Consider the following 27762-nt stretch of genomic DNA (forward strand, 5'->3'; position numbering starts at 1 on the left):
TCTAAGTCAAATCATAACATTGGAAATAAGTGTGAGTTCAGCGAGGTACGGCAAGGAAGCGAAACTCTTTTGGCGACTGCGTGAAACCCTGAACTGCCTCCAGGCTCGGCATTTCTCCAGGTACGGCGGTGAAAGTGAAGCGTTGCAGGAGCGCCGTGAAGAACAGGAAAAGTTCCATGCGTGCCAGTTGCTCACCCAAACACGCCCGCTTGCCTGGAAGAGGTCAACGAGATGAGTTTAACATCTTCATATGAACTCATTGGCTGCCATTGACGACACTAGACTTCTAATCCATTTTGAGCAGTCAAAATGGATTGGACATCTTGCGTCTTCAATGGCAATGAAACAGGAGTCTTCCAGGCTTATATGAACTAGGCGTCTAACCTGCAGAAAAGGGCAGAAAGGCGTTTCTTCTACGGAAGTGGCCTTCTGAATCCAGGAAGTGTTGAGGGTTGAACATGCCCGGGGTCTCCCACTCGTTTTTGTCAAAAAGCACGGATGCTAGATCAGTGACTATGGCTGTACCCTGCAACCAGAGGATGATGGTGACAATATTAAGGACTAGTGTTGCACGGATATATATTTTTTTTCCGGCTCCCAATACTAGGGTGACCATATTTTGATTTCCAAAAAAGGAGGACACTCGGCCCAGCCTCGAGATACTTGAATTTTACTCGAAGTTCACTCAAAGATACATATATCACTTTAATGTATTTAAAGTGTGGCTCATCCGTCTGGACAGAAAAATTCAGTTTTACAGTGCCTTGCAAAAGTATTCGGCCCCCTTGAACCTTGCAACCTTTCGCCACATTTCAGGCTTCAAACATAAAGATATAAAATTTTAATTTTTTGTCAAGAATCAACAACAAGTGGGACACAATCGTCAAGTGGAACAAAATTCATTGGATAATTTAAACTTTTTTAACAAAGAAAAAACTGAAAAGTGGGGCGTGCAATATTATTCGGCCCCCTTGCGTTAATACTTTGTAGCGCCACCTTTTGCTCCGATTACAGCTGCAAGTCGCTTGGGGTATGTTTCTATCAGTTTTGCACATCGAGAGACTGACATTCTTGCCCATTCTTCCTTGCAAAACAGCTCGAGCTCAGTGAGGTTGGATGGAGAGTGTTTGTGAACAGCAGTCTTCAGCTCTTTCCACAGATTCTCGATTGGATTCAGGTCTGGACTTTGACTTGGCCATTCTAACACCTGGATACGTTTATTTTTGAACCATTCCATTGTAGATTTGGCTTTATGTTTTGGATCATTGTCCTGTTGGAAGATAAATCTCCGTCCCAGTCTCAGGTCTTGTGCAGATACCAACAGGTTTTCTTCCAGAATGTTCCTGTATTTGGCTGCATCCATCTTCCCGTCAATTTTAACCATCTTCCCTGTCCCTGCTGAAGAAAAGCAGGCCCAAACCATGATGCTGCCACCACCATGTTTGACAGTGGGAATGGTGTGTTCAGGCTGATGAGCTGTGTTGCTTTTACGCCAAACATATCGTTTTGCATTGTGGCCAAAAAGTTCAATTTTGGTTTCATCTGACCAGAGCACCTTCTTCCACATGTTTGGTGTGTCTCCCAGGTGGCTTGTGGCAAACTTTAAACGAGACTTTTTATGGATATCTTTGGGAAATGGCTTTCTTCTTGCCACTCTTCCATAAAGGCCAGATTTGTGCAGTGTACGACTGATTGTTGTCCTATGGACAGACACTCCCACCTCAGCTGTAGATCTCTGCAGTTCATCCAGAGTGATCATGGGCCTCTTGGCTGCATCTCTGATCAGTTTTCTCCTTGTTTGAGAAGAACGTTTGGAAGGACGGCCGGGTCTTGGTAGATTTGCAGTGGTCTGATGCTCCTTCCATTTCAATATGATGGCTTGCACAGTGCTCCTTGAGATGTTTAAAGCTTGGGAAATCTTTTTGTATCCAAATCCAGCTTTAAACTTCTCCACAACAGTATCTCGGACCTGCCTGGTGTGTTCCTTGGTTTTCATAATGCTCTCTGCACTTTAAACAGAACCCTGAGACTATCACAGAGCAGGTGCATTTATACGGAGACTTGATTACACACAGGTGGATTCTATTTATCATCATCGGTCATTTAGGACAACATTGGATCATTCAGAGATCCTCACTGAACTTCTGGAGTGAGTTTGCTGCACTGAAAGTAAAGGGGCCGAATAATATTGCACGCCTCACTTTTCAGTTTTTTATTTGTTAAAAAAGTTTAAATTATCCAATAAATGTTGTTCCACTTCACGATTGTGTCCCACTTGTTGTTGATTCTTGACAAAAAAATTAAATTTCATATCTTTATGTTTGAAGCCTGAAATGTGGCGAAAGGTTGCAAGATTCAAGGGGGCCGAATACTTTTGCAAGGCACTGTATTTAAAAAAAAAACCAACAAAAAAGTATAGTGTATATTATATACTATATGGCAGTGCTTCTCAATTATTTTCTGTCACGCCCCCCCAAGGAAGACGTAAATGTTTCACGCCCCCCCAAACTCTCTGCCGCCACTGTAAATAGTATCATTTGTCTATAAAATTACTATTATAAATACGCATCTGCCTAACATTGTGTCCTTTTTTTTCTAATAAAGAAAAAAAGTAACATAGATCAACTTATAATAAAGTGTAACTTTATTAACATTGTTTTGCTTGTAACAGAGAAGACTTGACGTGCACCAATTTGCGTGAATTAAAAAAAAAAAAAGTCACGTCCAAACTGTAAAAATACACTCAAGGTACATTTTTGACCATCTGATACAGAAAAATAAAATTTAATAAAATCAGCAAATAATAACAAATTAAAATTGATTAGAAACATTCACTCATGAGGACAATATGCCAAAAAATTTGACCGAAAAAACTGAATAAAAGAAAAAGAAAAAAAAAAGAGTGTCCTTGGACAGGACAGTTTTTATTTTTGCTGCTCACAGTATTTACCTCCTTTGCAATGGTGTGGAGTTATTTTGCAATGAGCATGCTAACAATGCTCACTGGTTTACTGATATAACACTGACAAAGCAGGACGATTGTTGGCAATATTCGGCACGTTTTCACTGAAAAACAATCGAGCGGCTTATCAATTAGATTGGGGTCTAATGTCTTTAAGTGGCGTCTTAATTGATTTGGCTTCTGGCTGTCCACTATAATTATTTTTAGACACAGTAAACAGTGGTCTTTCCTCATCACCCACTGTATTAAAAGTCAAAGCTAAAAGGCAAACGGCAGGAAAAAAGCGCATTCTCGGCGGCCGAGGTAGAACCGTAGGTGAGGGCGGTCGTCGTGACGATCCCAAGCCGAAAATGGCACTTCTCGGGCGGCGATGTGAGAACCGGACAAGACAGTGGGTCGCTGCGTGAGTGAGTCCGGTCGGGAAACGGCTTTCGAAAATGGCGGTGGCACACTGCTCTTCATATCTGTTTTCTGTGTGTGCTGAGTGCTCTTCCTTAGTTCAAAAATACTGCGCGCACTCTGTAAATGAGAGCGCCACTGCCACTTACTGAGTGGATGTGCAAGTACACTTTATTCCAGTAGGGCAAAAAAACAAAAAAAAGCATGTTCCCAGAGGTCACATGCGCCCCCCCCCCCCCCCCCCCCCCGGCATCGCCCCACTATTTGAGAAGTACTGCTATATGGCAATATTTTTTTACTCACCAGGTTACTCAACAGCAGTGTTGGGCACGTTACGTTAAAAAAGTAATTAGTTATAGTTCAGGCATGAAAATGGGTCAGGGGTTAAAAAGGTGAGAAGGGTGTGGAGGACATATGTTCCGGCGTTCTGCCAAAATGGCTACATCGGTGAAACGTCCTATATGAGGCGAATATGACACCCAAAGTACCACCGTGCACTCTCAACTTGTTTTGTTTAGATGCATACAGGCAGAACGTACTAAAAAATGCCTTAATAAAAGACTTAAATGTAGTTATATCAAATAAGGACGGTTTAAATACGCTACATAACTAATGTGGTCAACTGCTTTAAAGCTACCACAAAAAAACACAATGGTTAAAAGTGTGGAAGGGTAATACATGCAAAAAGTATTTTTGAGGGAATGAAAAGGTGATAAAAAAACTCAACAAAAACAAAAATAGTGAGTACTCGCCGCTTTTAACTGATGTGCGCATGCGTGAGAATGTTTGCACCAGAGCACTGAGCATTGTGTAGGATGTTTCGCCGCGTAGCAAGGAATTGCCGAACACCGGTACACTGTACAACCCAACAAAATACTGTATTAAGCTCTGTCGAACTACATTGTGCTTCAGTAATCTGCAGGAGGCATCAAAGACACATATACCTTGTGCTGGCCATGTTTTATTTAGAAACAAAGTTTACTTTGAAGTAGGGCTGCAGCTATCGAATATTTTAGTAATCGAGTAATCGACTGAAAATTCTATCGATTAATCGAGTAAGCGGATAAAACATTTTTTATTTTTAGGTAAAGAGCAATAATAAATATACATGAGAAAAAAAGACATTTAATCCAATATTTAGCCATTTTCAGTTAATCAATGTCTTTATTTTCGATGTACATTGTTGAAAACGGCCAAAAATTGCATCTAAGATGTGACTAGAAAAAAAATTCACTGCTTTCACTCAAAAAACTTCTAGATCTTATTTAAAAAAAAACAACATATTTCTTACCTAAAAATGTAATTACGCTTGATAACACACATCACTTGAAAGCTACGTGTTTTTCCCACGTCTTTCAATTTAATTTCTATTTGTGTCGAGCTATTTTTAAGTTTTAAGTTAGTCTAAACTGTAAGTACTGGTAGGATTTTGAGTTTTTGCAGTGTTCAAAATAAATGTATGATACCTGCTGTATTGGAGCACATTTATTCAGTAATGACTACTGAGCTAAAACTGACAGTTAGCTCTATTATGTTTTAATTTTACACCCTCATAACTCTACAGCGCTGTTTTTTTACAGATTAAATAAAGCCTGTATGTAAGACACGTTAGCCACGCATTGACAGTGGTCATTATCAATAGAAACCTAGCCCTCCGAAAGGCTGTTATGTGAGCATGTGACAGTAACGTTATATTTATTAGCGATGAGAAGTCTACTGCTTAAAGATGGCGGCTGTTTACTAACGCTGCCGAGTCTGTCATTTCGCATCTAGTCTTAAATGCATGCGATATCTATGAGACGCATCGGACACAAACTGCTACCAAACTAGCATCATGCGGGCGTAGTTTTTAGCAACGTCGGCGTAGTTTGTAGCGGCTGTCGGCTGCGGTAAGTTTTTTTTTTTTTTTTAATTGGTTCTTCCTCTACGCACGTGACGTCAGCGCGTTGTCCCGCATTAAAAGTAGTCCGGGCAAAACGTGATGCTTAGAGCTGGCAAAATTAAACAATTCCTCGAGGTGAATAAAATTACTCAGATCAGTTTTTAAACTCAAGTTACTCGAGTTGCTCGAGTATTCGTTTCAGCTCTACTTTGAAGCTAAACGAGTTAGGTGTTCAACACTGCACGAATGTCGCACTGAAAAAAAGGCGCCACACGTCCCTGAAATACCAATTACAGTGATATTAGAAAGAAGCTTGTGTTCTTCTTTTAAATTACCGTTAAATACACAAGCTTGACGCTAACTTAACAGGAGCTATTTTTTCACCGGCGACTTGGCTAGCTGTGGCAGTGTTCGACACAAGCTGCAAGTTACTTTGTTATACCGCAAAATATGAAAAGGATTGAAACCATTACCCACCAAATTCAATATGCTGGCAAATGCATTCATCTAAAAAAAAATATTGGGAGTGAGACCTCTCCTCGTCCAGCGAACGTGAATTTGTGCTAAGGGCGAGATCATCCGTCGCAATTAGCGATCTTTGACGCTATCCTTTTTTCCACTTCAAGCTTGTTCCTCACTCAGCGGCTGTGAGACAAATTAAAACCTCGACGAAGTTGCTCTCCTAGCTAAGCCTAGGCTAACATTTGTCTTTGTAAGTTTTTAATTAGTTTTTATATTGAATTTGAAAGGAAAATGTGTTTTGTTTTTGGCAAACTTTTTCATGATGCTAATCTGTTGAAGCTACTCACACATGGAAAAATACTATTGTACAACGTTTTAAATGTATTCATTTTGTTTATTTCAGTTACCACGATTTGAGAGCTCAATAAATTGAAGAAAAGTACGTCTTGTGTTTTGTTTTTGGGTTCGCTGGAATAGCGTCACTGACGCACACCGCAACAAACGGGGGAAAGGGTGAGCGCTGCAGCGCCACTTTTGGCTGTATTTTTGACACACGAAAAATAATAGCGAATCCCGTACTACGGTGTGACAGATCATTTTAGTAGTTTTGAAACCGCAACGTTTTCATACCATGGTAAATCGTGACACTGGTAACCGGCACATGCCTACTCCCGAGCCCCCCCCTTAAAAAGTTTCTCCTCGGATCTACACAGCTCACTTAGGTCACCCTTTTTTTACTTCAAAACGGCGAATTTCGCCGAAAGGTGAGAGATTTTCATGCCTGATAGTTACTCACTATTCTTCCAAAATGTAACTGAGATAGTAACTGAATTACTCTATAGTAAAAGTAACTAGTTACCAGGGAAAGTAAAAATTTCCGTTACTTTAAAAAGTTGTTGTTGTTTGTCAAAGAATTTGAAATTTTCTGAGCAGTATTCGAGTTAGTTGAACAGAGAAGAACAGACAGGTAGTTGTGTTATAGGACCTTGTAATATTTATTGCACCTCACCAGCAACAGATTTATCCTACATTTGAAGTGCAACAAAAATAAACAGATTTGAATTGCTTACCACAGATGTCGACAAAAGCTTTGCCCCGGGACATAAATAACACTTTACATGCACATTCTTTCCTTCAATTTTCGACCAAATTGAAATAGTGCTTATATCTCCACCTCGTAAAGGACAAATTTTCCTCTGAATACTCTGCCATCATATCCCTCCGCATCTGTTTTGCATGCGTGTGTTTGCCGCACGCGCTGTTCCGGTTTGTGTGTGAAAATACCAGCTCAGGAGTACGTGCGCTATTAGGCTCGAGCGTTTACGTCACAGAATGGGGGATCACGTGAGATTTGACAACAAAGCAGCCATATTGGAAGCAGGTCTGGCTCGCGGGACATTAAACTTTAACTTGCCAGTTTGATAAAGAGACAAACTCTTTACTAAGGCGAAGAACAGATATGTGATCAAACTTAAGGAACTACTCCTTCTCCCCCTACTAATAGGAGCCACGTCAACGTAGGCAGATGCTGCCCCCCAGCGGCCAGAGGGATTCTTTCAAATTGGTCCCGTGAAAAATCATTAAAACCGGACATTTTCATGAATTTATAAAACCCGGCCAGACGCTACGGAGAGGACGTGAAAAGTGGACTTGTCCAGGCAAAAGAGGACAATTGGTCACCCTACCCAATACAGCAGAAACCTCTTGGTTGGACTGTCTGTTAAAGATCTGTGGAATCTGTTTGAAGCCCCTGAGTTAAAGTATAAGCGACAACATTTAACAGAATAAGAACTCCCCGGCTAGAATGTAAGTCTGCTTTTTCTTCTTTGGCACCGATTGTAATCAGTGGCCATCTTAGGAGGGGCAACCGGCTGTTGGAAACTTAAATCTTGAAGAGTATATATTGCACAGCATCGGCAACTATAAGCCGATACCGATATTTGTATTTCACTGCCGTATCGGGGCCCCTTCTGATACTAGTATCGGTATTTGTGCCACAACTGAACAGCTTTTTCTTTTACCTTTGGTATGATGTATCCTCCAAGTGTGGCCTCCTTATTGGCCATTTTGGGGAATCCCAAAGGCAAGATGTTGCCAATCCTCTGCGTCTCGTAGATGACGGCTTCAGTGTAGTGCATGTTGGGTCTGTCAGCCAAGGCGGGTGGACGAGATTGTCCGATCACGTTATCAATCTCCGTCTGGACTTTCTCTACAAGGTACCGGACAAATCGCAAGTGTTAAATTATTTTCTGTCTCGATTCGGACGGTGACGTCCTGACTCACTTTGGATATCTGGATAGTGCATCATGTACACAATAGCCCAGCGCAAGGTAGTGGCCGTCGATTCTGTTCCGGCCTCAAAGAGATCAAGAATGGATACATTCAGACTTTCAATGTTGAAACCGGCCAAGGGGTCTTCCTTAAGCTACAGAAAAACAGAAAATTAGTTCAAGGCTAGCATGTTTGCATTCGTCAGCTCACCACTGTTGTGTAGAGAGTCACCCACCTTGTCTATCTCCGAAAGGTACACGTCAATGAAGTCTCTTGGTTGCTCAGGGTTCCACTCCTCTTGATGCTTCCGCACTTCGTCTGCTAGGAAGAGCTCAATCTCTTTGTAATTGCCAATGACCGTTTGGTGTGGACCCGGTAAACGCTTCATTAGTGAGGGGAAGACGTTGTAGAGCTGTGGACAGAATGAAAACCAACTTTAGGTTTGTCATTTTTGCTGCAACGCCTACCGTGGACTCACCTGTGCAATTTGTGAGCCTGCGAGCACGATAGCATCGTTGTCCAACTCGAGAAACCTTCGGAAGTTTCCGTCATTGTACTCAAAGCGGTGCCCGAACAGCACCGAAGCAATGACGTTGCCCACTGCATTGGTCAGCGTGAAATGAGGGTTGAAAGGCTTACCTAGGAATGGAAAGTGTCAATGGCAGGGTTTCTCGGAGTTCTAGTTTGAGGAGTAAAGGTCAACCGATATAAGATTTTTAAATGCTGTCGCTGATACCGATTTAAAAAAAATATTACACCGATTGCGATGTCTCACGCCGATTTTGTAGGATGACAACAAAGTCCCATATAGACGTTTCTGAGGTACGTCCGGTTTACTTCTGCACGTCTGCTAGCAAATTCTGTTCTACAATTTCTTCATCAAAAACAACAGTGGAGCTGGAGTAACATTACTCATCAAAACCCTTTAAAAAAGACAATTTGGAAATACCGCATCCATCTGCCATCATCACGACAGGGGAGGACAACATGTTCATGAAGGCAGATGTGGAACCAGGTTGTTCTTCCTATCCCTGCATTTTTATGGAAGGTATGTTCTTTCTATCCCTGCATTTACATGTGTCCGCTGCTCAAAAAATACTAAAGCTAAAATTTTGCGCATGAAACGACTTGTTGCCTTTGATATTGTTATTACGATGATGATTGCAATTACTGTATGATGCTCTTTAATATTATTTACTAAAACTACTGTATCTGCTGCTCGCCTGTTGCTAATCAGTATGTGTTGTATGCAGTGTTGGGAGTAACGCTGTTATAAATAACGCCGTTACGTAACGGCGTTATTTTTTCAGTAACGGGGTAATCTAACTAATTACTTTTTCCGCCGTTACAACGGCGTTACCGTTACTGACGGTCAAAAGCGGTGCGTTACTTACTCTGAATAAATTGAAGAAACTACCAGCCGTGTCGAGTCGACTCTCTGCTCTGTTGATTTGTCATCCAAGACTTGGGGTGCGTTCAGGTTCGAGAATAGCGCACGTACTTCTGACTGCAAGCTGTTTGTCCCTGCTCATTCAATTAGACGCTTTCCAAAGTTTGGTAACGTTTCTGTGTTTGCTACACCTGATGCTAGCCTCGTTCCCATCTCCCACTGTCAGCTAGCAATAATTCTGCTTCCATCTTGAGGACGGCAGACGCTTTGAAGGTGACGTGAATTGTCGGGAAACGAGCCTACCTAAATGCAGCCCCTCGAGAGATGCGATGGAAGTGATTGTGATTGGCTGAGGGTTAGTCATGTGTCGTGGTAAGCCAATCAGAGCCTGTGATTTCACAAGCAAACCGGAACATCGCGTGCAGCAAACACACACGCAAAACAGATGCACAGGGTCGGGATGGCAGAGCATTCAAAAGAAAAATTGTCCTTTAAGAGGTGGAGATATAGACACTATTTCAAGTTTGTCGAAATTAAAGGAAAGAACCTGCATGTAATGTATAATTTATGTCCCGGGGCAAAGCTTTTGTCGACATCTGTGGTAAGCAATTCAAATCTGCTGAAGCACCTAACAAGTTAACTACCTGTCTGTTCTTCTCTATTCCACTGACTCGAATACTGCACAAAAAAATTTCAAATTCTTTGACATACAACAAGTTCTTTTTAAAGTAACGGAAATAGTTACTTTCCCTCGTAACTAGTTACTTTTACTATAGAGTAATTCAGTTACTAACTCAGTTACTTTTTGGATGAAGTAGTGAGTAATGTAGCTAATTACTTTTTTAAAGTAATGTACCAACACTGGTTGTATGGCACATTTTGTCAACTCATAAATGTAAGTGAAGTTTTTTGTTCGTTTGTTTACAGATGGAAAACGCTGTTAGGCAAGGGAAGACACACAACAACACTTATTGTACGTTGATGGACATACTGTACTGGCCCGAATATAAGACGGCCCTGATTATAAGACGACCCCCTCTTTTTCAAGACTCAAGTTTGAAAAAAGAAATAGCCTATATTATGTCGCCCTGATACATCGGTCGACCTTTATTAAGGACCACTGCTTGACTTGCCTTGCTCCTCTTTGAAAGCCTCGCACAGGTAGCCGCATTCCACTCGAATGTAGTTCTCCAGAGACTGCTGGCCTTCTCCAAAGTAGCGCAGGTGGCTGACAACAAACCTCCTGTGCTTTTTCCATGGGTAACCATTGCTCAACGCCACCCCTGCAAACATTTCAATAGTTATACTCCATTGTCCCCCTGACCGAGGTTGGTAGTGTTGTGCACAAGACTACAAACAGAGACCTGACCAAGAATTGCCCAAAATTAGGAATCACGAATCACTGAGATTAAGGGCGCTTTCACACTAGCACTGATTGGTCCATTTTAAACGGACTAGAGTTCTTTTTCTCAGATAGTCCGCTTTGTTTTGTAAATGTGAACGCTTATCTGAACTCTAGTTCGGACCAAACAAACAAACTCTGATCTGCTCAAAAATCGGGGGTCTTTAAGCGCATCCTGCTTCGCTTGTGAATGCAGCCGGAGCAGAGTGCGCTTTTGCAGAACATCCTTGGAAGCGGAAGTACTGCGCGCACACTATTCAAAATCAACATGGCAAGATGAACGACGATAGCCATTGCTAAATATGGTTCTACTGTGCTAAGCAGTTGCATTTGATTTACAGAATGGCATTCTAATGTGGCAGTTGTATATGCATGCTGTTGCTGAACATACTGTGTGAGAGTGACAGAACCCAAGACAGTGGAGCCTCTTGGGGCGGGCGTTTTGTGAGTCTCGCTCTCCTGAAAGTGGCATAGGTGAAGTTTGACTTTTGGGGCAGGAGTGCACAACATGTTGATGACCCCGAAACGCAGTATCAGCAATAAAATTAACTTACAAGAATATTTATAACAATAAGTTGAAAATGAGCGTTTTTTTGTTTCCCATCATTCTTGAGGGGAATTCTAAATCAGGCTGCTTAGGCAATACTTTTCGCCAAGGATCGTCATCCTTTGAATATGGTACGCTCACCGGTGTCGTGCCAATGTAGTTACCACCGTCAAAAATTATATCCCCTGAGCGGAGCCATATGGAGGTAGATTTGTGTCTTTATTATTCAATCAAAAAAAAGTTGCTTCAATCAAAATATATATTTTGAACCCCCCCAAAAATCGCTTCAATAAAAAAAAAAAAAAAATGTGTTTATAAATTTCAAACTCAAAAAACTAAAAAAAAAAAAAAAAAAAAATGCATGTGAAAGCTTTTTTTTTTTTTTTTTTTTTTTTAATTGAAGCAACTTTTTGATTGAAGTAATGTTGATTTGTGTTTGGGCCACATTTTGGCTAAGACATGTCTTTATTATTCAATCAAAAAATAAGTTGCTTAAAAAAATATGTATGTTTAAAAAGAAAAATCACTTCAATTAAAAAAAAAAAAAAAAAAAATTCAATTAGAGATGTCCCGATCGATCGGTATCCCGATCGATCAGATCCGATCACGTCATTTTCACAGTATCGGAATCGGCAAAAAAATATCCACCACGCCTTTTTAAAAAAAAAAATATACATATATATATACACAGTGCCTTGCAAAAGTATTCGGCCCCCTTGAACCTTGCAACCTTTCGCCACATTTCAGGCTTCAAACATAAAGATATAAAATTTTAATTTTTTGTCAAGAATCAACAACAAGTGGGACACAATCGTCAAGTGGAACAAAATTTATTGGATAATTTAAACTTTTTTAACAAATAAAAAACTGAAAAGTGGGGCGTGCAATATTATTCGGCCCCCTTGCGTTAATACTTTGTAGCGCCACCTTTTGCTCCAATTACAGCTGCAAGTCACTTGGGGTATGTTTCTAACAGTTTTGCACATCGAGAGACTGACATTCTTGCCCATTCTTCCTTGCAAAACAGCTCGAGCTCAGTGAGGTTGGATGGAGAGTGTTTGTGAACAGCAGTCTTCAGCTCTTTCCACAGATTCTCGATTGGATTCAGGTCTGGACTTTGACTTGGCCATTCTAACACCTGGATACGTTTATTTTTGAACCATTGCATTGTAGATTTGGCTTTATGTTTTGGATCATTGTCCTGTTGGAAGATAAATCTCCGTCCCAGTCTCAGGTCTTGTGCAGATACCAACAGGTTTTCTTCCAGAATGTTCCTGTATTTGGCTGCATCCATCTTCCCGTCAATTTTAACCATCTTCCCTGTCCCTGCTGAAGAAAAGCAGGCCCAAACCATGATGCTGCCACCACCATGTTTGACAGTGGGGATGATGTGTTCAGGGTGATGAGCTGTGTTGCTTTTACGCCAAACATATCGTTTTGCATTGTGGCCAAAAAGTTCAATTTTGGTTTCATCTGACCAGAGCACCTTCTTCCACATGTTTGGTGTGTCTCCCAGGTGGCTTGTGACAAACTTTAAACGGACTTTTTATGGATATCTTTGAGAAATGGCTTTCTTCTTGCCACTCTTCCATAAAGGCCAGATTTGTGCAGTGTACGACTGATTGTTGTCCAATGGACAGACTCTCCCACCTCAGCTGTAGATCTCTGCAGTTCATCCAGAGTGATCATGGGCCTCTTGGCTGCATCTCTGATCAGTTTTCTCCTTGTTTGAGAAGAAAGTTTGGAAGGACGGCCGGGTCTTGGTAGATTTGCAGCGGTCTGATGCTCCTTCCATTTCAATATGATGCTTGCACAGTGCTCCTTGAGATGTTTAAAGCTTGGGAAATCTTTTTGTATCCAAATCCAGCTTTAAACTTCTCCACAACAGTATCTCGGACCTGCCTGGTGTGTTCCTTGGTTTTCATAATGCTCTCTGCACTTTAAACAGAACCCTGAGACTATCACAGAGCAGGTGCATTTATACGGAGACTTGATTACACACAGGTGGATTCTATTTATCATCATCGGTCATTTAAGACAACATTGGATCATTCAGAGATCCTCACTGAACTTCTGGAGTGAGTTTGCTGCACTGAAAGTAAAGGGGCCGAATAATATTGCACGCCCCACTTTTCACTTTTTTATTTGTTAAAAAAGTTTAAATTATCCAATAAATGTTGTTCCACTTCACGATTGTGTTGATTCTTGACAAAAAAATTAAATTTGATATCTTTGTTTGAAGCCTGAAATGTGGCGAAAGGTTGCAAGATTCAAGGGGGTCGAATACTTTTGCAAGGCACTGTATATATATATATATATATATATATATATATATATTTTTTTTTTATTAAATCGTTTTCTAATTGTATTTAACGTCACAGACATAATGTTACACTCATCCAGAGTCTTTAGTTTAGGCTTAAGGTAGGGTTATCAAATTTATCCCTATAACGGCGGTAATTAATTTTTTTAAAAAATGTATCACGTTACAATATTTAATGAAATTAATGCATGCGCTGCACGACCCACACACGCATTGCCGCGCTCAATCTGTAATGACGCCGTTTTACCTATATAGAGAGATAAATGGCAGCGTAAAATGAGTAGAGAGGATTTTGGCAGCCTTTGGAGCCTTTTTTTTTTAATGGCTCAAGCCTTACAATCCCTCTCCCTACGATGAGAAATATCATGGGAAGCAATGTGGGGAAGCAAGGTGGCAAATGATCTTTTTCTTAACACCTTATGTTATTTCCCAACGCAGAGAATATGTATCAATTGGTAGCACTACGCACAGTCATGGTTCCACTTCCCATCATGCATTTGGGCATGGCTACAGTATCATTTGCTGAAAGCTCAACAAATACACTAGATGGCAATATTTAGTCACAATTACAAAGTCACAAGTCTTTCTATCCGTGGATCCCTCTCACAGAAAGAATGTTAATAATGTAAATGCCATCTTGAGGATTTATTGTCATAATAAACAAATACAGTACTTACTGTATGTACTGTATGTTGAATGTATATATTCTTCCGAGTTTTTTTCTTAATGCATTGCCAAAATGTATATGATTGGGAAAAATTATCGGGAATGATTGGATTTGAATCGGGAGCACAAAAAAAAAAGCAATTGGATCGGGAAATATCGGGATCGGCAGATACTCAAACTAAAACGATCGGATCGGGAGCAAAAAAACATGATCGGAACAACCTAATTTCAATTATAGAAAACGTTTTTGAATGCGAAAAAATATTTGAGATTGAAAATTTGCATTTGAACACTTCTTTTATTGAAGCAATCCTTTTTGTGTTTGGGCGTTATTAAGGGTAGGACGTTTGTGTCTCAATCATTCAATCCCTTTAAAAGTTGTTTCGGTAAAAGAAAAATATTTAAAATCAAAGAAAAAAATCATTTGAAAAATAAAATTGCCCTCCCCTACTATTTATTTATTTTTTTAATGAAAACTATATGCAAAGCAACTGACCGTCTAAGGTGCTAGTCACATGATCTGTTCGAAAAATAATTTTGACCCATTATGACAATGTAAATTTTTTTGTTCATTTCATTCATTTTTGTTGCAGTTTTATTGCTTTACAATTTTTATATATATAGGAAAGTCAATTACATGCAATGACACTTTTTGGCCCCCCCCTTAAAATCCGCTTATGGAAAGTGGTGACAATTTTACAGTTCAAAAAGTCACAAAAGTGAGACCAATAACGAGCCTGTGCCCCTTGGGAGACCATGTGGTTCCATTTCGTGGTTTAATTTTCCCCTATGCATTTTTAAAAATATATATATACTCCAATTCGCTCGAGTTGGGGGGGAGTGACACCGCCACTGGTCAAACTATACTATGGTCCCTCCTCTCTCAAGAGGGAGGTATTTCCTCTTCTATTTGCCCAATTAATGACTGCGCCTTTCGTCCATGTGATGCTACTCGGAAAGTTTGGTTGCACAGTGTGAATGCTGAACCTTTTCAACAACTCATTTGCAAGTCTTGCTGCGAGGTAGCTCTCCAACGGGACCCTGGTCTTCTTGGTCTAATGTGAACGCGCCCTAAGTCAAGATGAAAACTTTTAGGAGTCAAAACCAAGATAGAGACAGGAGGCTTTGCCTCTTGAATGGAATCAACTACCGTAATTTCTGGACTATAAGGCGCATCTGACTATAAGCCACCAGCCACCAAATTTGACATAAAAACGGCATTTGTTTATAGATAAGCTGAACTGGACTATAAGCCGCAGTTGTCCTCATTGTATTATGGGATATTTACACCAAAAGATATTAAGTGGTAACACTTCATTTGACAAAGGCGTTATAAGACTGTCATGAAACCAAATGAACCACCATGAAGCTTTGAACCAATTGGATGCAAAGCCCTATTGTTTCAAAAATCTTCATTTGGCCATCAATGCTCCCTTGGGGAGACAGTCAACCTCTGCTGCCACCTGCTGTCAACACTGTTGTCATCCAACATTCCTCCTAGCATGCATTGCGGCACTACAGATGTAAATAACAATCAAAATTCATGTTCTGTGCTAATTATTTCTTCAGTTACTGTTCCAGTTGTTTCATTAATTGCTAGCTATTGTATTTGGTAACATTTTCTTGGATAGTGGTGCCATAATACTGTCATAATTATTACATGACACTGTCTCAAGCAATTTTGAATGCTTATAATAGATGTCGGTTAGTGTCATCCAGCAAATTATTTCACTTTTGAAAGGACGTAAAAGATCTGAGCTGGACATAAATGGAGTTAGTGACATAATATGCCACATGACACATATTGACATCTGTCATAAGCATTCAGTAAAGCCCGTGATAGTGTCATGTCATAATTATGACGTTCTTATGACAGTCTTATGATGCCGCTGTCAAATAAAGTTTTACCTATTAACCCAAATAAATCATCAAATAAGCCGCACTGGACTATAAGCCGCAGGATTCAAAATGAGGGAAAAAATGAGGCTTATAGTCCAAAAATTAGGGTACAGATTTGCTCTTGAAAACGACGTAAGATTGTAGCACACTCGCTAGTCAAACTGTGGTCAAAGTCTCATTTAATTGGGTCACTCACCGATGCCCTTGAAAATGCCATCGAAGAGCGGCACGCTGGGCCGGTCCACGAAGCTGTCCAGTTGGTTGACGAGTGCCTCTTTGACCATGCGGTACCCCGAAACGAACACTATCCTTTCGCCGCCTCGCCTCAAGCTGTACACGGGCCCGTAGTCCTTTGCCAGCTGAACAAAAAAAAAAAAATCTTTAAGTTCCAATGACGATGATCGATGTCCGATCATTTGGCTTTGATAACCAGTGTTGGTAATCTTACTTTAAAAAAGTAATTGATTACAGTTGCAAATGACATGTCCCAAAAAGTAATTGCGTTAGTAATAGGGTTGTTCCGATCATGTTTTTTTGCTCCCGATCCGATCCCTATCGTTTTAGTTTGAGTATCTGCCGATCCCGATATTTCCCGATCCGATTGCTTTTTTTTGCTCCCGATTCAATTCCAATCATTCCTGATAATTTTTCCCGATCATATACATTTTGGCAATGCATTAAGAAAAAAATGAATAAAACTCGGACGAATATATACATTCAACATACAGTACATATGTACTGTATTTTTTTATTATGACAATAAATCCTCAAGATGGCATTTACATTATTAACATTCTTTCTGTGAGAGGGATCCACAGATAGAAAGACTTGTAATTCTTAAAGGATAAATGTGACTTTGTATATTGTGACTAAATATTGCCATCTAGTGTATTTGTTGAGCTTTCAGTAAATGATACTGTAGCCATTTAACTGTTCTGCCCAAATGCATGATGGGAAGTGCAACCATGACTGTGCGTATTGGCACCAATTGATATATCTTCTCTGCGTTGGGAAATAACATAGGGTGTTAAGAAAAAGATCAACTACTACCTTTCTTCCCCAAATTGCTTCCCACGATATTTCTAATTGTTGAGAGAGGGATTTGAAGGCTTTAGCCAATTACAAAGATGCTCCAAAGACTGCTAAAATTCACTCTACTCATTTTACGCTGCCTTTCAGCTCTATATATAGGTAAAACAGCACCATTATAAATTGAATGCGACAATGCGTGAGTGGGTCGTGCAGCTCATGCGTTAATTGCGGTAAATATTTTAACGTGATTAATTAAAAAAAAAAAAAATTACCGCCGTTAACGCAATAAATTTGATAGCCCTACACTAAAGACTCTGGATGAGTGTAAGACATTTTGTCTGTAACTTTAAATACAATTAGAAAACGATTTAATTAAAAAAAAAAAAAAAAAAAAATTTAAAAAGGCATGTCTGATATTTTTTTGCCGATTACGATACTTTGAAAATGACGTGATCGGACCCGATCGATGCCGATCGATCGGGTCCGATCACGTCATTTTTCATCTTTAGTTAGTAACAGTTACCTGAATGTAAGGGTATTTAGTTACTGCAAAGTAACTGGTGATCATTTTCATGTTGAAAAAAAAAAAAAAAACGGTCACACCAGACCTGTGCCACCCGTAAGGTGAGCTGGGCAACCGCCTCAGGACGCAGCAGCGTCCAAAAGGGCGTCAAGAAAAATATTCAAATAATATTTGATGATAGTAGTATTCAAAAAATTATACAAAACAATAAAACAAGCAACTAAACCCTTCGTAAAAAGTCTTTAAATAATAATAAAATCATTTTTCTAGTGTGCTTCTGCCCGTTTCACTTTTTCCTGTGATGCGATAATTTCACCACAGACCCTAATCCCACTTACCACTCAGCAGACCAGCGAGCTACCTGAAGGTGCTATTTTTAGCCTCCGCAATTGAGCGACGTTACGGTGACAAGTCAACTTCATGAAAAGACAAAAGCTCACCGGGTCAGAAGAAAAAGAAAGAAGAGTGCATAAACGTGAAGAAAAACAGGTTTGTTGTGATGATTTTTTCAACAGCATAAGCACGTATACTTAGCGCAACTGCAAGCTAACGGTTATTTACATAGAGTTTATATGACTAACTGCTAAAGCAAAATTATACTGTATCATTAGCCAGGCTGTTGTTTTAGAAATATTTACAGTGTTCAGCCAGCTGTGGATTAGTTTCAGTTAAATTTACTCCCCCTCCTGTTTTAAAGAATTTTGGACAAAGTCTATGAGGGACTAAAATTGTCTTGCTTATTTTCATGTGATGGGAAGCACTTTTACCTTGTGTTAAATTGTGCTTTTAATATAAATTTGCCTTGCCTAAAAGTGCCAAGGTTAATTGAATAAATACACCATTAAATATGCAATTAATAATTTCAAAGTTCTGTGTTATGGGGGACTTAAAGTGCCACGCATTTAAAATGCTAACAATTGTTATTAAATGTGTCATTAATTCGTTAAAATGGCGATCATGTTCATTAAAAAAAAAAATATATATATATATATTTTTTAAATTTAATTCATTATTATTGGATAGTCCTGTGTAGTTGCAGTGCTTCAAGAATTTATTATCTTTTAACTATGCCAATCAAAGTGGCCCGATCCAATAAACAGGTACAGAAGGCTGCAAGGATTTATGCGCTATTATGGTTATGTCATGCTGGTTTCACAATCAACAGCTATTTGACTAATATAATGTAACACTCCGCTTTCTTCTCTTTGTAGATGCTCTTCTGAAACATTTTCCTTCTACCTCTGTACAATCTGGGCCATCTTTTACAGCGAACTTATCCACATTAGCACCAAGTCCAGGAAAGAAGTGCACCTTCCAAAACAACTGTCATATGAAAGTGCAATAGATGCTTTTGCATCAATGAAGACAAGGTGAGTAAGGTTATAGGTCAAGGTGAAAAAAAAAAAGTTGCATTTTAAAGTGTTCTGTGTGTTTTTATATAGGTTTGTGTGGGTGGGTGTTAATCATATTGTAATAACTAGAGATGATCGATCGGGTCCGATCACGTCCTTTTCAAAGTATCGGAATCGGCAAAAAAATATCGGACATGTCTTTTTTTAATATATATATATATATATATATATATATATATATATATATATATATTTTTTTTTTTTTAAATTAAATCGTTTTCTAATTGTATTTAACGTTACAGACATTCAATTCAATTTATTCACACACATTCATATTTACAAATTGTACATCATATCATAGTGCTGAACCAAGATTATGTGTGAGTCAGGTCTCCTTAAGAAGCTACTAAAAGCTTATAGTCAGGAGCCTGCGTACATCAAGGCAATGAAGAAAAAAAATGATCAGATGAGCAGAAGGGTGAGTTGTCGTATTTTACAGTGTTCTCATTCACCCACACACATACAGAAAAAAAAAAAAAAAAAAAAAAAAAAAAATAATAATAATAATAATAATAATAATAAATGAAAAGAAATACTTCCCTAGAAAAGAATTTATAACCTACGTATGTTGGAGTTGTTGTATTTACTGATCAGAATGCTTTTTAGCATCATTTTAAAGGTGGAGATGGATTTCAACACTTTTAGATTTTCGTCAAGCTCATTCCAAATCTGAGGACCTCTAGTTGCAATGCTCAGGCTAGTGCTAACAAGTCTTCTCTTTTTTCCACTGATGAGGTCTTTATTTCTGGTGTTATGAGTATGGAGAGGAGTCCAGACTGGAATGAGTTCAGAGAGCTTGCTATTCATATTATTTACAATTTGGAACATTATACCTGCGTTATGAAATGTGTTCAAGTCAGTGAGTCGAAGAAGGCGTAAACTGTAAAACAAGGAGTTGGTGGGGGCATTAAAACTAGCCCAGGACATGGCCCGTACCATCTTCTTTTGCAGAGTTTCCAATTTCTTTAGGTGGCTGGGGAACGTATTGCACCATATGATGTTACAGTAGTTGATATGGGGCTCAAACAAGGTTTTGTACAAAGTGAGAAGTGCGGTTAAAGGGAGATGGTGTCTTATTTTGAAGAATAGACCAACATATTTGGATAGTGTTGATATAAGATGTTCTATATGGCATTTGAAAGTGAGAGACTTATCAATGAAGACCCCCAGGAACTTCGTGGAATCGACTTGTGATAAATTGTCGTTGTTTACTTTCAGACAAATCCTGTTTGTGTCAATTGCTTTCTTATTCGATCTAAATACTATGTAATTGGTTTTGTTGATGTTGAGGGATAGTTTGTTGCATCTGAGCCAGCTATTATTTTAATTAACTCTGCGTTTAAAATGTGCTGTAGGTCTAATGGGTTTTTATGTGAAACAAACAAATTTGTGTCATCAGCAAACAAAATCATATGTAGTATGTCAGAAGAATTAACAAGGTCATTAATGTAGATAAGAAAAAGCAGTGGGCCCAAAATTGAACCCTGGGGGACTCCATATTTTATTTCCTTTTTTTGTGAAACATGATTTTTAATACCAACATATTGTTGTCGCCTGAATAAATAACTTCTGAACCAGTTGTATGCTATTCCTCTAATACCATAGTGATGCATTTTCTCCAGTAAAATATTATGGTCCATGGTGTCAAAAGCCTTAGATAAGTCCAAAAAAATGCCCACTCCGCACTTGCCCTGCTCAAAGGCATCATTAATTTTTTCAACAAGATCTAGAATGGCCATGCATGTTGAATTATTCTTCCTGAAGCCATATTGTGAACTGGTTATGATATGAAACTTGTCGAGGTATTCGCTTAGTCTATTGTGTACAACTCTTTCTAGTACCTTAGAAAGCGTTGGTAGAACGGCAATTGGGCGATAATTATTCATGTTATTTTTATCTCCAGATTTGTAGACTGGAGTGATTCTGGCAATTTTGGTCTGTTTTGGCACTACGCCATAAAGTAAGGATAAATTAATGCAGTGTGCAATTGGTTTTGCAATTATATGGGCAATAGGAATGAGAATCCTACTGCTTATTTCATCTGCTGCTGCTGAATGGGAACTTCTCAGGTTTTTGATAATTGTACAGACTTCAGTAACGTCTGTAGGTCTAAGGAAAAATGAGTTTAAATAATTGCCTGAAAGATAGTGTTTGTAAAATGAACCTATAGGGGGTCTGATTTTATTTGCAAGTTCCTCACCTATGGAAATGAAGTGGTCATTTAAGTTGTTTGCCAGTAAGGAAATGTTGCCATCCAAAGAATCCGGTAGCACTGTTGACTTCTGGCCTCTGTTTATGACTTTATTTAAAACTGCCCAAGTTTTTTTAGAGTCACCTTGGGCTGCACTAATATGTTCTGTATAGTAGCTACATTTGCTTTTTCTTAAAATATGCGTGAGTTTATTTCTGTATCTATGATATTTATTTCTGTTATCGTCAGTAGGATTTTTCAAATAAGACTTATAAAGTTTATTTTTATGTTTTATGGAGTTTAGTATCCCTTTGGTAAGCCAAGGGTTACAATTATTATTACTATATGTGACTGTCTTCTCAGGAATGGAGTTGTGAATGGAATCAGTTAATTCATTGATCAAGTAGTCATATGCAGTGTCGGGATCACAAGCATTGTAAACAACTGCCCATGATTTAGCCTCCAAACTTTCACAGAGTTGCTGCAAAGTTTTCGCATTCAAAACTTTGATTTTTGTCTTGGAGCGGACAGGTGCAGGTTTACATGCAAGGTTTAAAAACAAAACAATAGGAAAGTGGTCAGATATGTCGGTAAGAACTGTTCCAGACTGTAACTTTAAGTTCCGAATATTAGTGATAATATTATCAATAGTAGACTTGGATGAATAAAATACTCTAGTGAATGTATTTATGGTCAAGAAGAATGAGGAAGAATATACAGTATTAATAAATTCTTTTTTGATAGCATCATCCTTGGAGATGTCTATATTGAAATCCCCAAGGAGGATGCATTTTGTGTTTTTCTTGTTTAGTGTATAAAGAGTTTCCTCTAGTTTGGTATTAAAAATGGTTGGGTTCGAATCAGGTGGTCTATAAATCACTCCAACAATAAGATTACAATTTTTACCAGTATTTATACTAACAAAAAGTGAGTCAGATTGATCATCTTCTAAAACTAAATCTTCGCACACATTGGCATGGAGTCTGGAGTTTACATATAGACACACACCTCCACCTCTTCTACCAAGTCTGTTCTTGAAATATAATTTATAGCCCTGCAGGTGAAGGCCGTCAATGTATGACCTATCACCTAGCCAGGTTTCACTGCAAGCAATCAAATCAAAGCTACACCCAGTAGTGGACAATAGAGAGATTAATTGATCATGGTGTTTGGTAAGGCTTCTGATATTAAAATGAATTACAGAAAAGTTATTGCTATCATTAAGGTATTTCAGTTGTTCAGGGTTGTACTGTTTGCAAGTAATATTAACATTATCATTATAGCAGTGTTGAATATCTCCATCATTGTTATCCAAGTCATCCATACCAATTTAAGTACAATTTTTCAACATTTAGAACTATAGGGAAAGTATACAAACATAAAATAGATAAGCATGCCCACAAGCACACGGACAGCCATGCATCAGTGTCTATTTTCATATAGTTACATTCACACTCATTCATACTAAAGAACACCCATCCACTCATGTGAAATATAGATTGACACATATGTATCATTATAATCTCAAGCTATCACTCGTCATCCACAATAACTGTAAAGGAGGAAAAAAGGTAACTATGCATAATAATTTATATTCATTTTGAAGCAACCCAGAATCATTTCATAATTATATATATGAAAGAGAGAGGAAAAAAAAAAAAAAAAAAAACACTAAACAAATTGTATGAATGATAATGTAATGATAATGATGATGGCATTATGGTTCTGAAGCCACAGACCCTTCATTTTGGGATCACTAAAAGTTCACTACCAAACGGACTAATAAACTAATGAGTAGACAAAAGGGAAAACAAAACTGTCTGTCCTTTATGGATGTGATATTTGATCTCCGTGACCAGCCAGACATTTTTTTTTTTTTTTTTTTTTCCTTTTCTTTTTTCCTTTTTCTATGATAATGTTTTTATGTACTTTTTGGCCTCTGTAACTGATGGGAGGTGTAGCCTACCTCCTTCCTTCGGTTTGATGAAAAGCCTAGCAGGGTACAGCAGAGTTGGCTTTAATCCAAGTTTGTACAGCCGTGACATCACTTCACTGTATTCTTTGCGTTGTTCCACGATATCCGGCGGGTAATCCTCATATACGGCGATAGGATATGACTGAAACATCAGCTCACCTCTTTTGGCTCGGGCTTCTCGGATGATCTTGTCCTTCACCTGATACTTGTGGAGCCGAATGATGACAGGTCGGGGTCTCTGCCCGGGCTGGGGTTTAGCGGAGAAGGTACGATGGGCCCTGTCGCACTCAGGCGGAGTATTATTCAGTACGCCTCCGAACACATCGGCTAGCATCTTGGAAAAAAAGACGGTCGGCTGCAGCTGTCCCTCGATGGATTCGGGTAAGCCCAGCACCCTGATGTTGTTCCGACGACTGCGGGCTTCTAGATCAGTGACTTTTGCTAGTAGCTTAGCGTTGCTGTCACTCAGCATGGCACATGTGGCTTCCAGAGCTGTCAGACGTGAATCCTGTAAGGTGGCGTTTGTTTCGAGATCGCCAATCTTCGCCGAGTGATCAGTAACAGTAGCATTAATGCTGTCTAGCTTGTGTTCAAGCTTCGCTAGCGTTTCTTTAAAGTCAGCTGAGAGGGCACGGCGATTTTCCTCCAGGAGGCCTGCTATAGACGCCAAAGTCAAAGTACCGCTGTCTTCAACAGGTGCTGGATCGAGTGTTTCCTGTTTGCCTTTTCTTGACGCGGATTTAGGAGGCATGTTTCAGCGTAGGTTCTGCCAGGAAATGTTGGATTAGTTAATCATCAAGTAATGTTCAGTCCACACCAATGGGTCCTCTTTGAGTAGCATAGATAGCAGTCTTTGTGGGAGTGAAGCACACCGTGCGACTATGCGTCAGCCATCTTGCTTTCTAATATGTTTATGCTAATAATATGTTACACTCATCCAGAGTCTTTAGTTTAGGCTTAAGATAGAGTTATCAAATTTATCCCGATAACGGCGGTAATTAATTTTTTAAAAAATGTATCACGTTAAAATATTTAATGCAATTAATGCATGCGCTGCACAACCCACCCACGCATTGTCGCGCACAATTTGTAATGGCGCCGTTTTACCTATATAGAGAGCTAAAAGGTAGCGTAAAATGAGTAGAGTGAATTTTGGCAGCCTTAGGAACCTTTATTTAATTGGCTAAAACCTTACAATCCCTCTCCCTACAATTAGAGATATCGTGGGAAGCGATTGGGGGGAAGCAAGGTAGCAATTGATCTTTTTCTTAACACCCTATGTTATTTCCCAACGCAGAGAAAATATATCAATTGGTAGCACTACGCACAGTCATGGTTGCTAAAGGCGTGTTACATCCACCCATCATGCATTTGGGCATGGCCACAGTATCATTTACTGAAAGCTCAACCAATACACTAGATGGCAATATTTAGTCACAATATACAAAGTCACAAGTCTTTCTATCCGTGGATCCCTCTCACAGAAAGAAATGTTAATAATGTAAATGCCATCTTGAGGATTTATTGTCATAATAAACAAATACAGTACTTATGTACTGTATGTTGAATGTATATATTCGTCCGAGTTTTATTCATTTTTTTCTTAATGCATTGCCAAAATGTATATGATCGGGAAAAATTATCGGGAATGACTGGAATTGAATCGGGAGCAAAAAAAAGCAATCGGATCGGGAAATATCAGGATCGGCAGATACTCAAACTAAAACGATCGGGATCGGATCGGGAGGAAAAAAAACATGATCGGAACAACCCTAGTAATAACAATTGTAATTTATTCATTTTTTATTGGTGCTTTTGAATGGTTATTAGAGCATTTTTCTTTTAATTTCTGCACTTGTTCGTTGTTGTCTTTTTTTATATAATAAATTACAAAGAGATAATGTGCTTTTTCAGTGTGAGAGTTTAAATATATGTGGTGACAATAGGGGGGGGTGCCAACAAATATGTTGCTTAGTGTACCAAATTGGTCAGGAACAGCCCTGGGTCAGAATATGTGAAGTTTAAAGGGTTTTCAGGACAATTGTCCCTAGCCCAATTCTTTACCCTAAACTTAACGAGACGCAGGGGTATTGCGGATATTGCGATAACTAGATAGTTACCTTTGCTTTGTTTGGAAGTCATTTAATGTTGTGAATCAACTGTTAAAGTTGTTAAAATTGCTCCCGTGATTACATTAGTTCCCTTCTGTCTACTTTAGACATGTGAAAATTTTAAAACTGTTTCATCCTTTAAAGATATATTCAAGTCATGATTTTGCCATGGAAGGTTCTCTACAACAGGGCCTTCTGGAGAAGTCTATTGCTCCAAGATGTTTACCAACGCATCTATTTCTCTATACATGTGATATCTACTGTAGCATCATGTGGGTGTAGTTTGTAGGCTATCGGCTACAGTCAGGTATTATTGGAGCCACCTAGCATCGTGTTTGCAACGGCGTCACAACTCCGTTGCTTCATTCCTTACTTTGCTGGTTAACTAATTACTCATACAATGAAATGAGGTAACTGAGTTACTAATGCAATTACTTTTTGGGAGAAGTAATTTGTAACTAATTACTTTTTAAAAGTAAAATTAACATTTACATTATGTTGCTTCTCTATATTGCATTGATTTACGTTGTATTCGTACTCTATTGTTCCTCATTTCAGTTTACTTTTAATTGTTTAATTCTGCATTATGTTACCCTACTCTACGTTTCTACTCAACATTACAGTACTCAGTTGAACCCTACTTAAATGCACTTTAGTTTCTTATCAGTCTATGTTGCTTTACCCGACTCAACTTTGCGTTCATTGGCTAACAGCCCTCCCACTTCAAATGGATTGGACAGCTAGTGTTGTCAATGGTTGCCAATAGAAGTTAAGCAATGGGTGAAAAAGAACATTTTTGTATGTGTTTGTATACCTTGTATTTATGGTCTGCCGTGGGGCGTCGTTAAGGCTAATAAATGAGGCGAACACAATTATTTGATGAAAATTGATTAAATGATCAAATTAATTGACAACTAATTTGACAGTCATTATTTTGTTTCGATTCTTTGTTGATTTAAAAATGGTTAGAAACTTTTTCTGAGCCTCTATAAAGCAAAAATTCTCTCACGTAAATTTCACTCGTATTTTGTAAAAATTATCCGAATAGGGAAAAAAATCAAACTACGTAATGTTCTTTATATTTATTTTAAGAAATATGTTTTTCTTTAAGTCATTTTTTATGTTTCTTCATTTAAAGTTTGTAATTAAAACATTTCTTTTTTTTTATTTTAAAATTTGAAGCATTTATTTATTCAAAAACTTAAAACAAGTGAAAAACAGTCCATATCAACTGATTTTTGTAGCGTTGATCTTTCATTAAGAACTACAGAAATGTTAATGTTTATTTTTGCGAAAAAAATTAGGTCCATGCACATTATTGACTTTTGCAGGCCTCAAAAAATGATATGGCGGACATATTTTTCAGTTGTATTTTTTTCTTAATTATCCTAATAGAAAAAAATCAAACCTCAAAATATTCTTTGTATTAATTAAAAAAAAAAAAAGTTGTTCTTTAATTCATTTGTCATTCATTTTTTCCTTAATTTACATTTTAATTAAAAAATATATTTTATTTATTTACTTATTTGTTTTATTTTTAATTAAAAAAAATACAAAGAATGAACACTAAACTCTATTTATTACATTTTAAAACATTTATTTAAAAATTAAAACAAGGGAAAAACGGTCAATATCAATTGATTTGTGCAACAATTATCTTTCATTTAGAACTGTAGAAATGTTATTTAAATTTAATTCTAGCAACAACAAAAAAACATTAGGTCAATGCACATTATTGACTTCTGCAGGCCTCACAAAATGATATGGCAGACCGGATCTGGACCCCATGCTTCCAGTTTTACACCTGTGTTTAAAGCCATTGACGGTGTTTCTATTGCTCTCACTCTCTCCAAGGCTTTAAAATCCATTCCGGTGAAGACATTTCCAAGAAAAGGTATGGCCAAGGGTCCCGGTGGGAAAGTTCCAGGTCGCCAGTTTCGCACTATGTCCGTCAGCAGCAGTGCCAGGAAGCCAAACAGCAACAAACTGCTTATGTCCAAACACTCAAAAACTGTTTGAAAAATCATAATCCTGTGCAGACTACTTCAGTCTGTCCGACAATGATATGCCTCGGTTGTTTTAGAGGGAGGAGGAAATGTTATGTAATGTGAAAACCAAGAGTAGAGGTTAAACGATTTTAAAGCTGCAGGGAGTGTTGAAAACGAACAAGAATAAATATCACCTACAAACAAATGGTAAAGTCCACTGACATAACTATGTAGCAATTTGTGATTGCTCATTCAGCTTTTCTTTCTCAGCCTGGTTTTGGAAGTTTTCATGAACAATTGTTCAGTAAAACCAGTTGTCTTTGAATA

The 27762-nt window shown here is 38.5% G+C and overlaps 1 protein-coding gene across 3 annotated transcripts; it reads right to left on the bottom strand.

Moving 5' to 3' along the window:
* LOC130919089 (cytochrome P450 2J2-like) lies at positions 1-27521 on the bottom strand. Of its 3 annotated transcripts, XM_057841500.1 has the most exons (10): positions 23496-24337; positions 23328-23353; positions 16400-16562; positions 10500-10649; positions 8455-8615; positions 8212-8388; positions 7989-8130; positions 7727-7914; positions 385-526; positions 1-213 (listed from the first exon to the last, which is right to left on the bottom strand). In XM_057841500.1, the coding sequence occupies exons 1-10, from the start codon at positions 24085-24087 to the stop codon at positions 38-40; spliced, it is 1917 nt and encodes a 638-aa protein (XP_057697483.1). In that variant the 5' UTR covers positions 24088-24337; the 3' UTR covers positions 1-37. The 3 variants fall into 3 exon arrangements, with proteins under 3 accessions (XP_057697483.1, XP_057697485.1, XP_057697484.1); XM_057841502.1 differs by lacking the exons at positions 23328-23353; positions 23496-24337 and adding an exon at positions 27292-27521; XM_057841501.1 differs by lacking the exon at positions 16400-16562 and having other exon boundaries at positions 23328-24338.
* Between the last annotated feature and the right edge of the window lie 241 nt (positions 27522-27762).

This window comes from Corythoichthys intestinalis, chromosome 7, assembly GCF_030265065.1.
Source record: "Corythoichthys intestinalis isolate RoL2023-P3 chromosome 7, ASM3026506v1, whole genome shotgun sequence".
Classification (NCBI taxonomy): Eukaryota; Metazoa; Chordata; class Actinopteri; order Syngnathiformes; family Syngnathidae; genus Corythoichthys; species Corythoichthys intestinalis.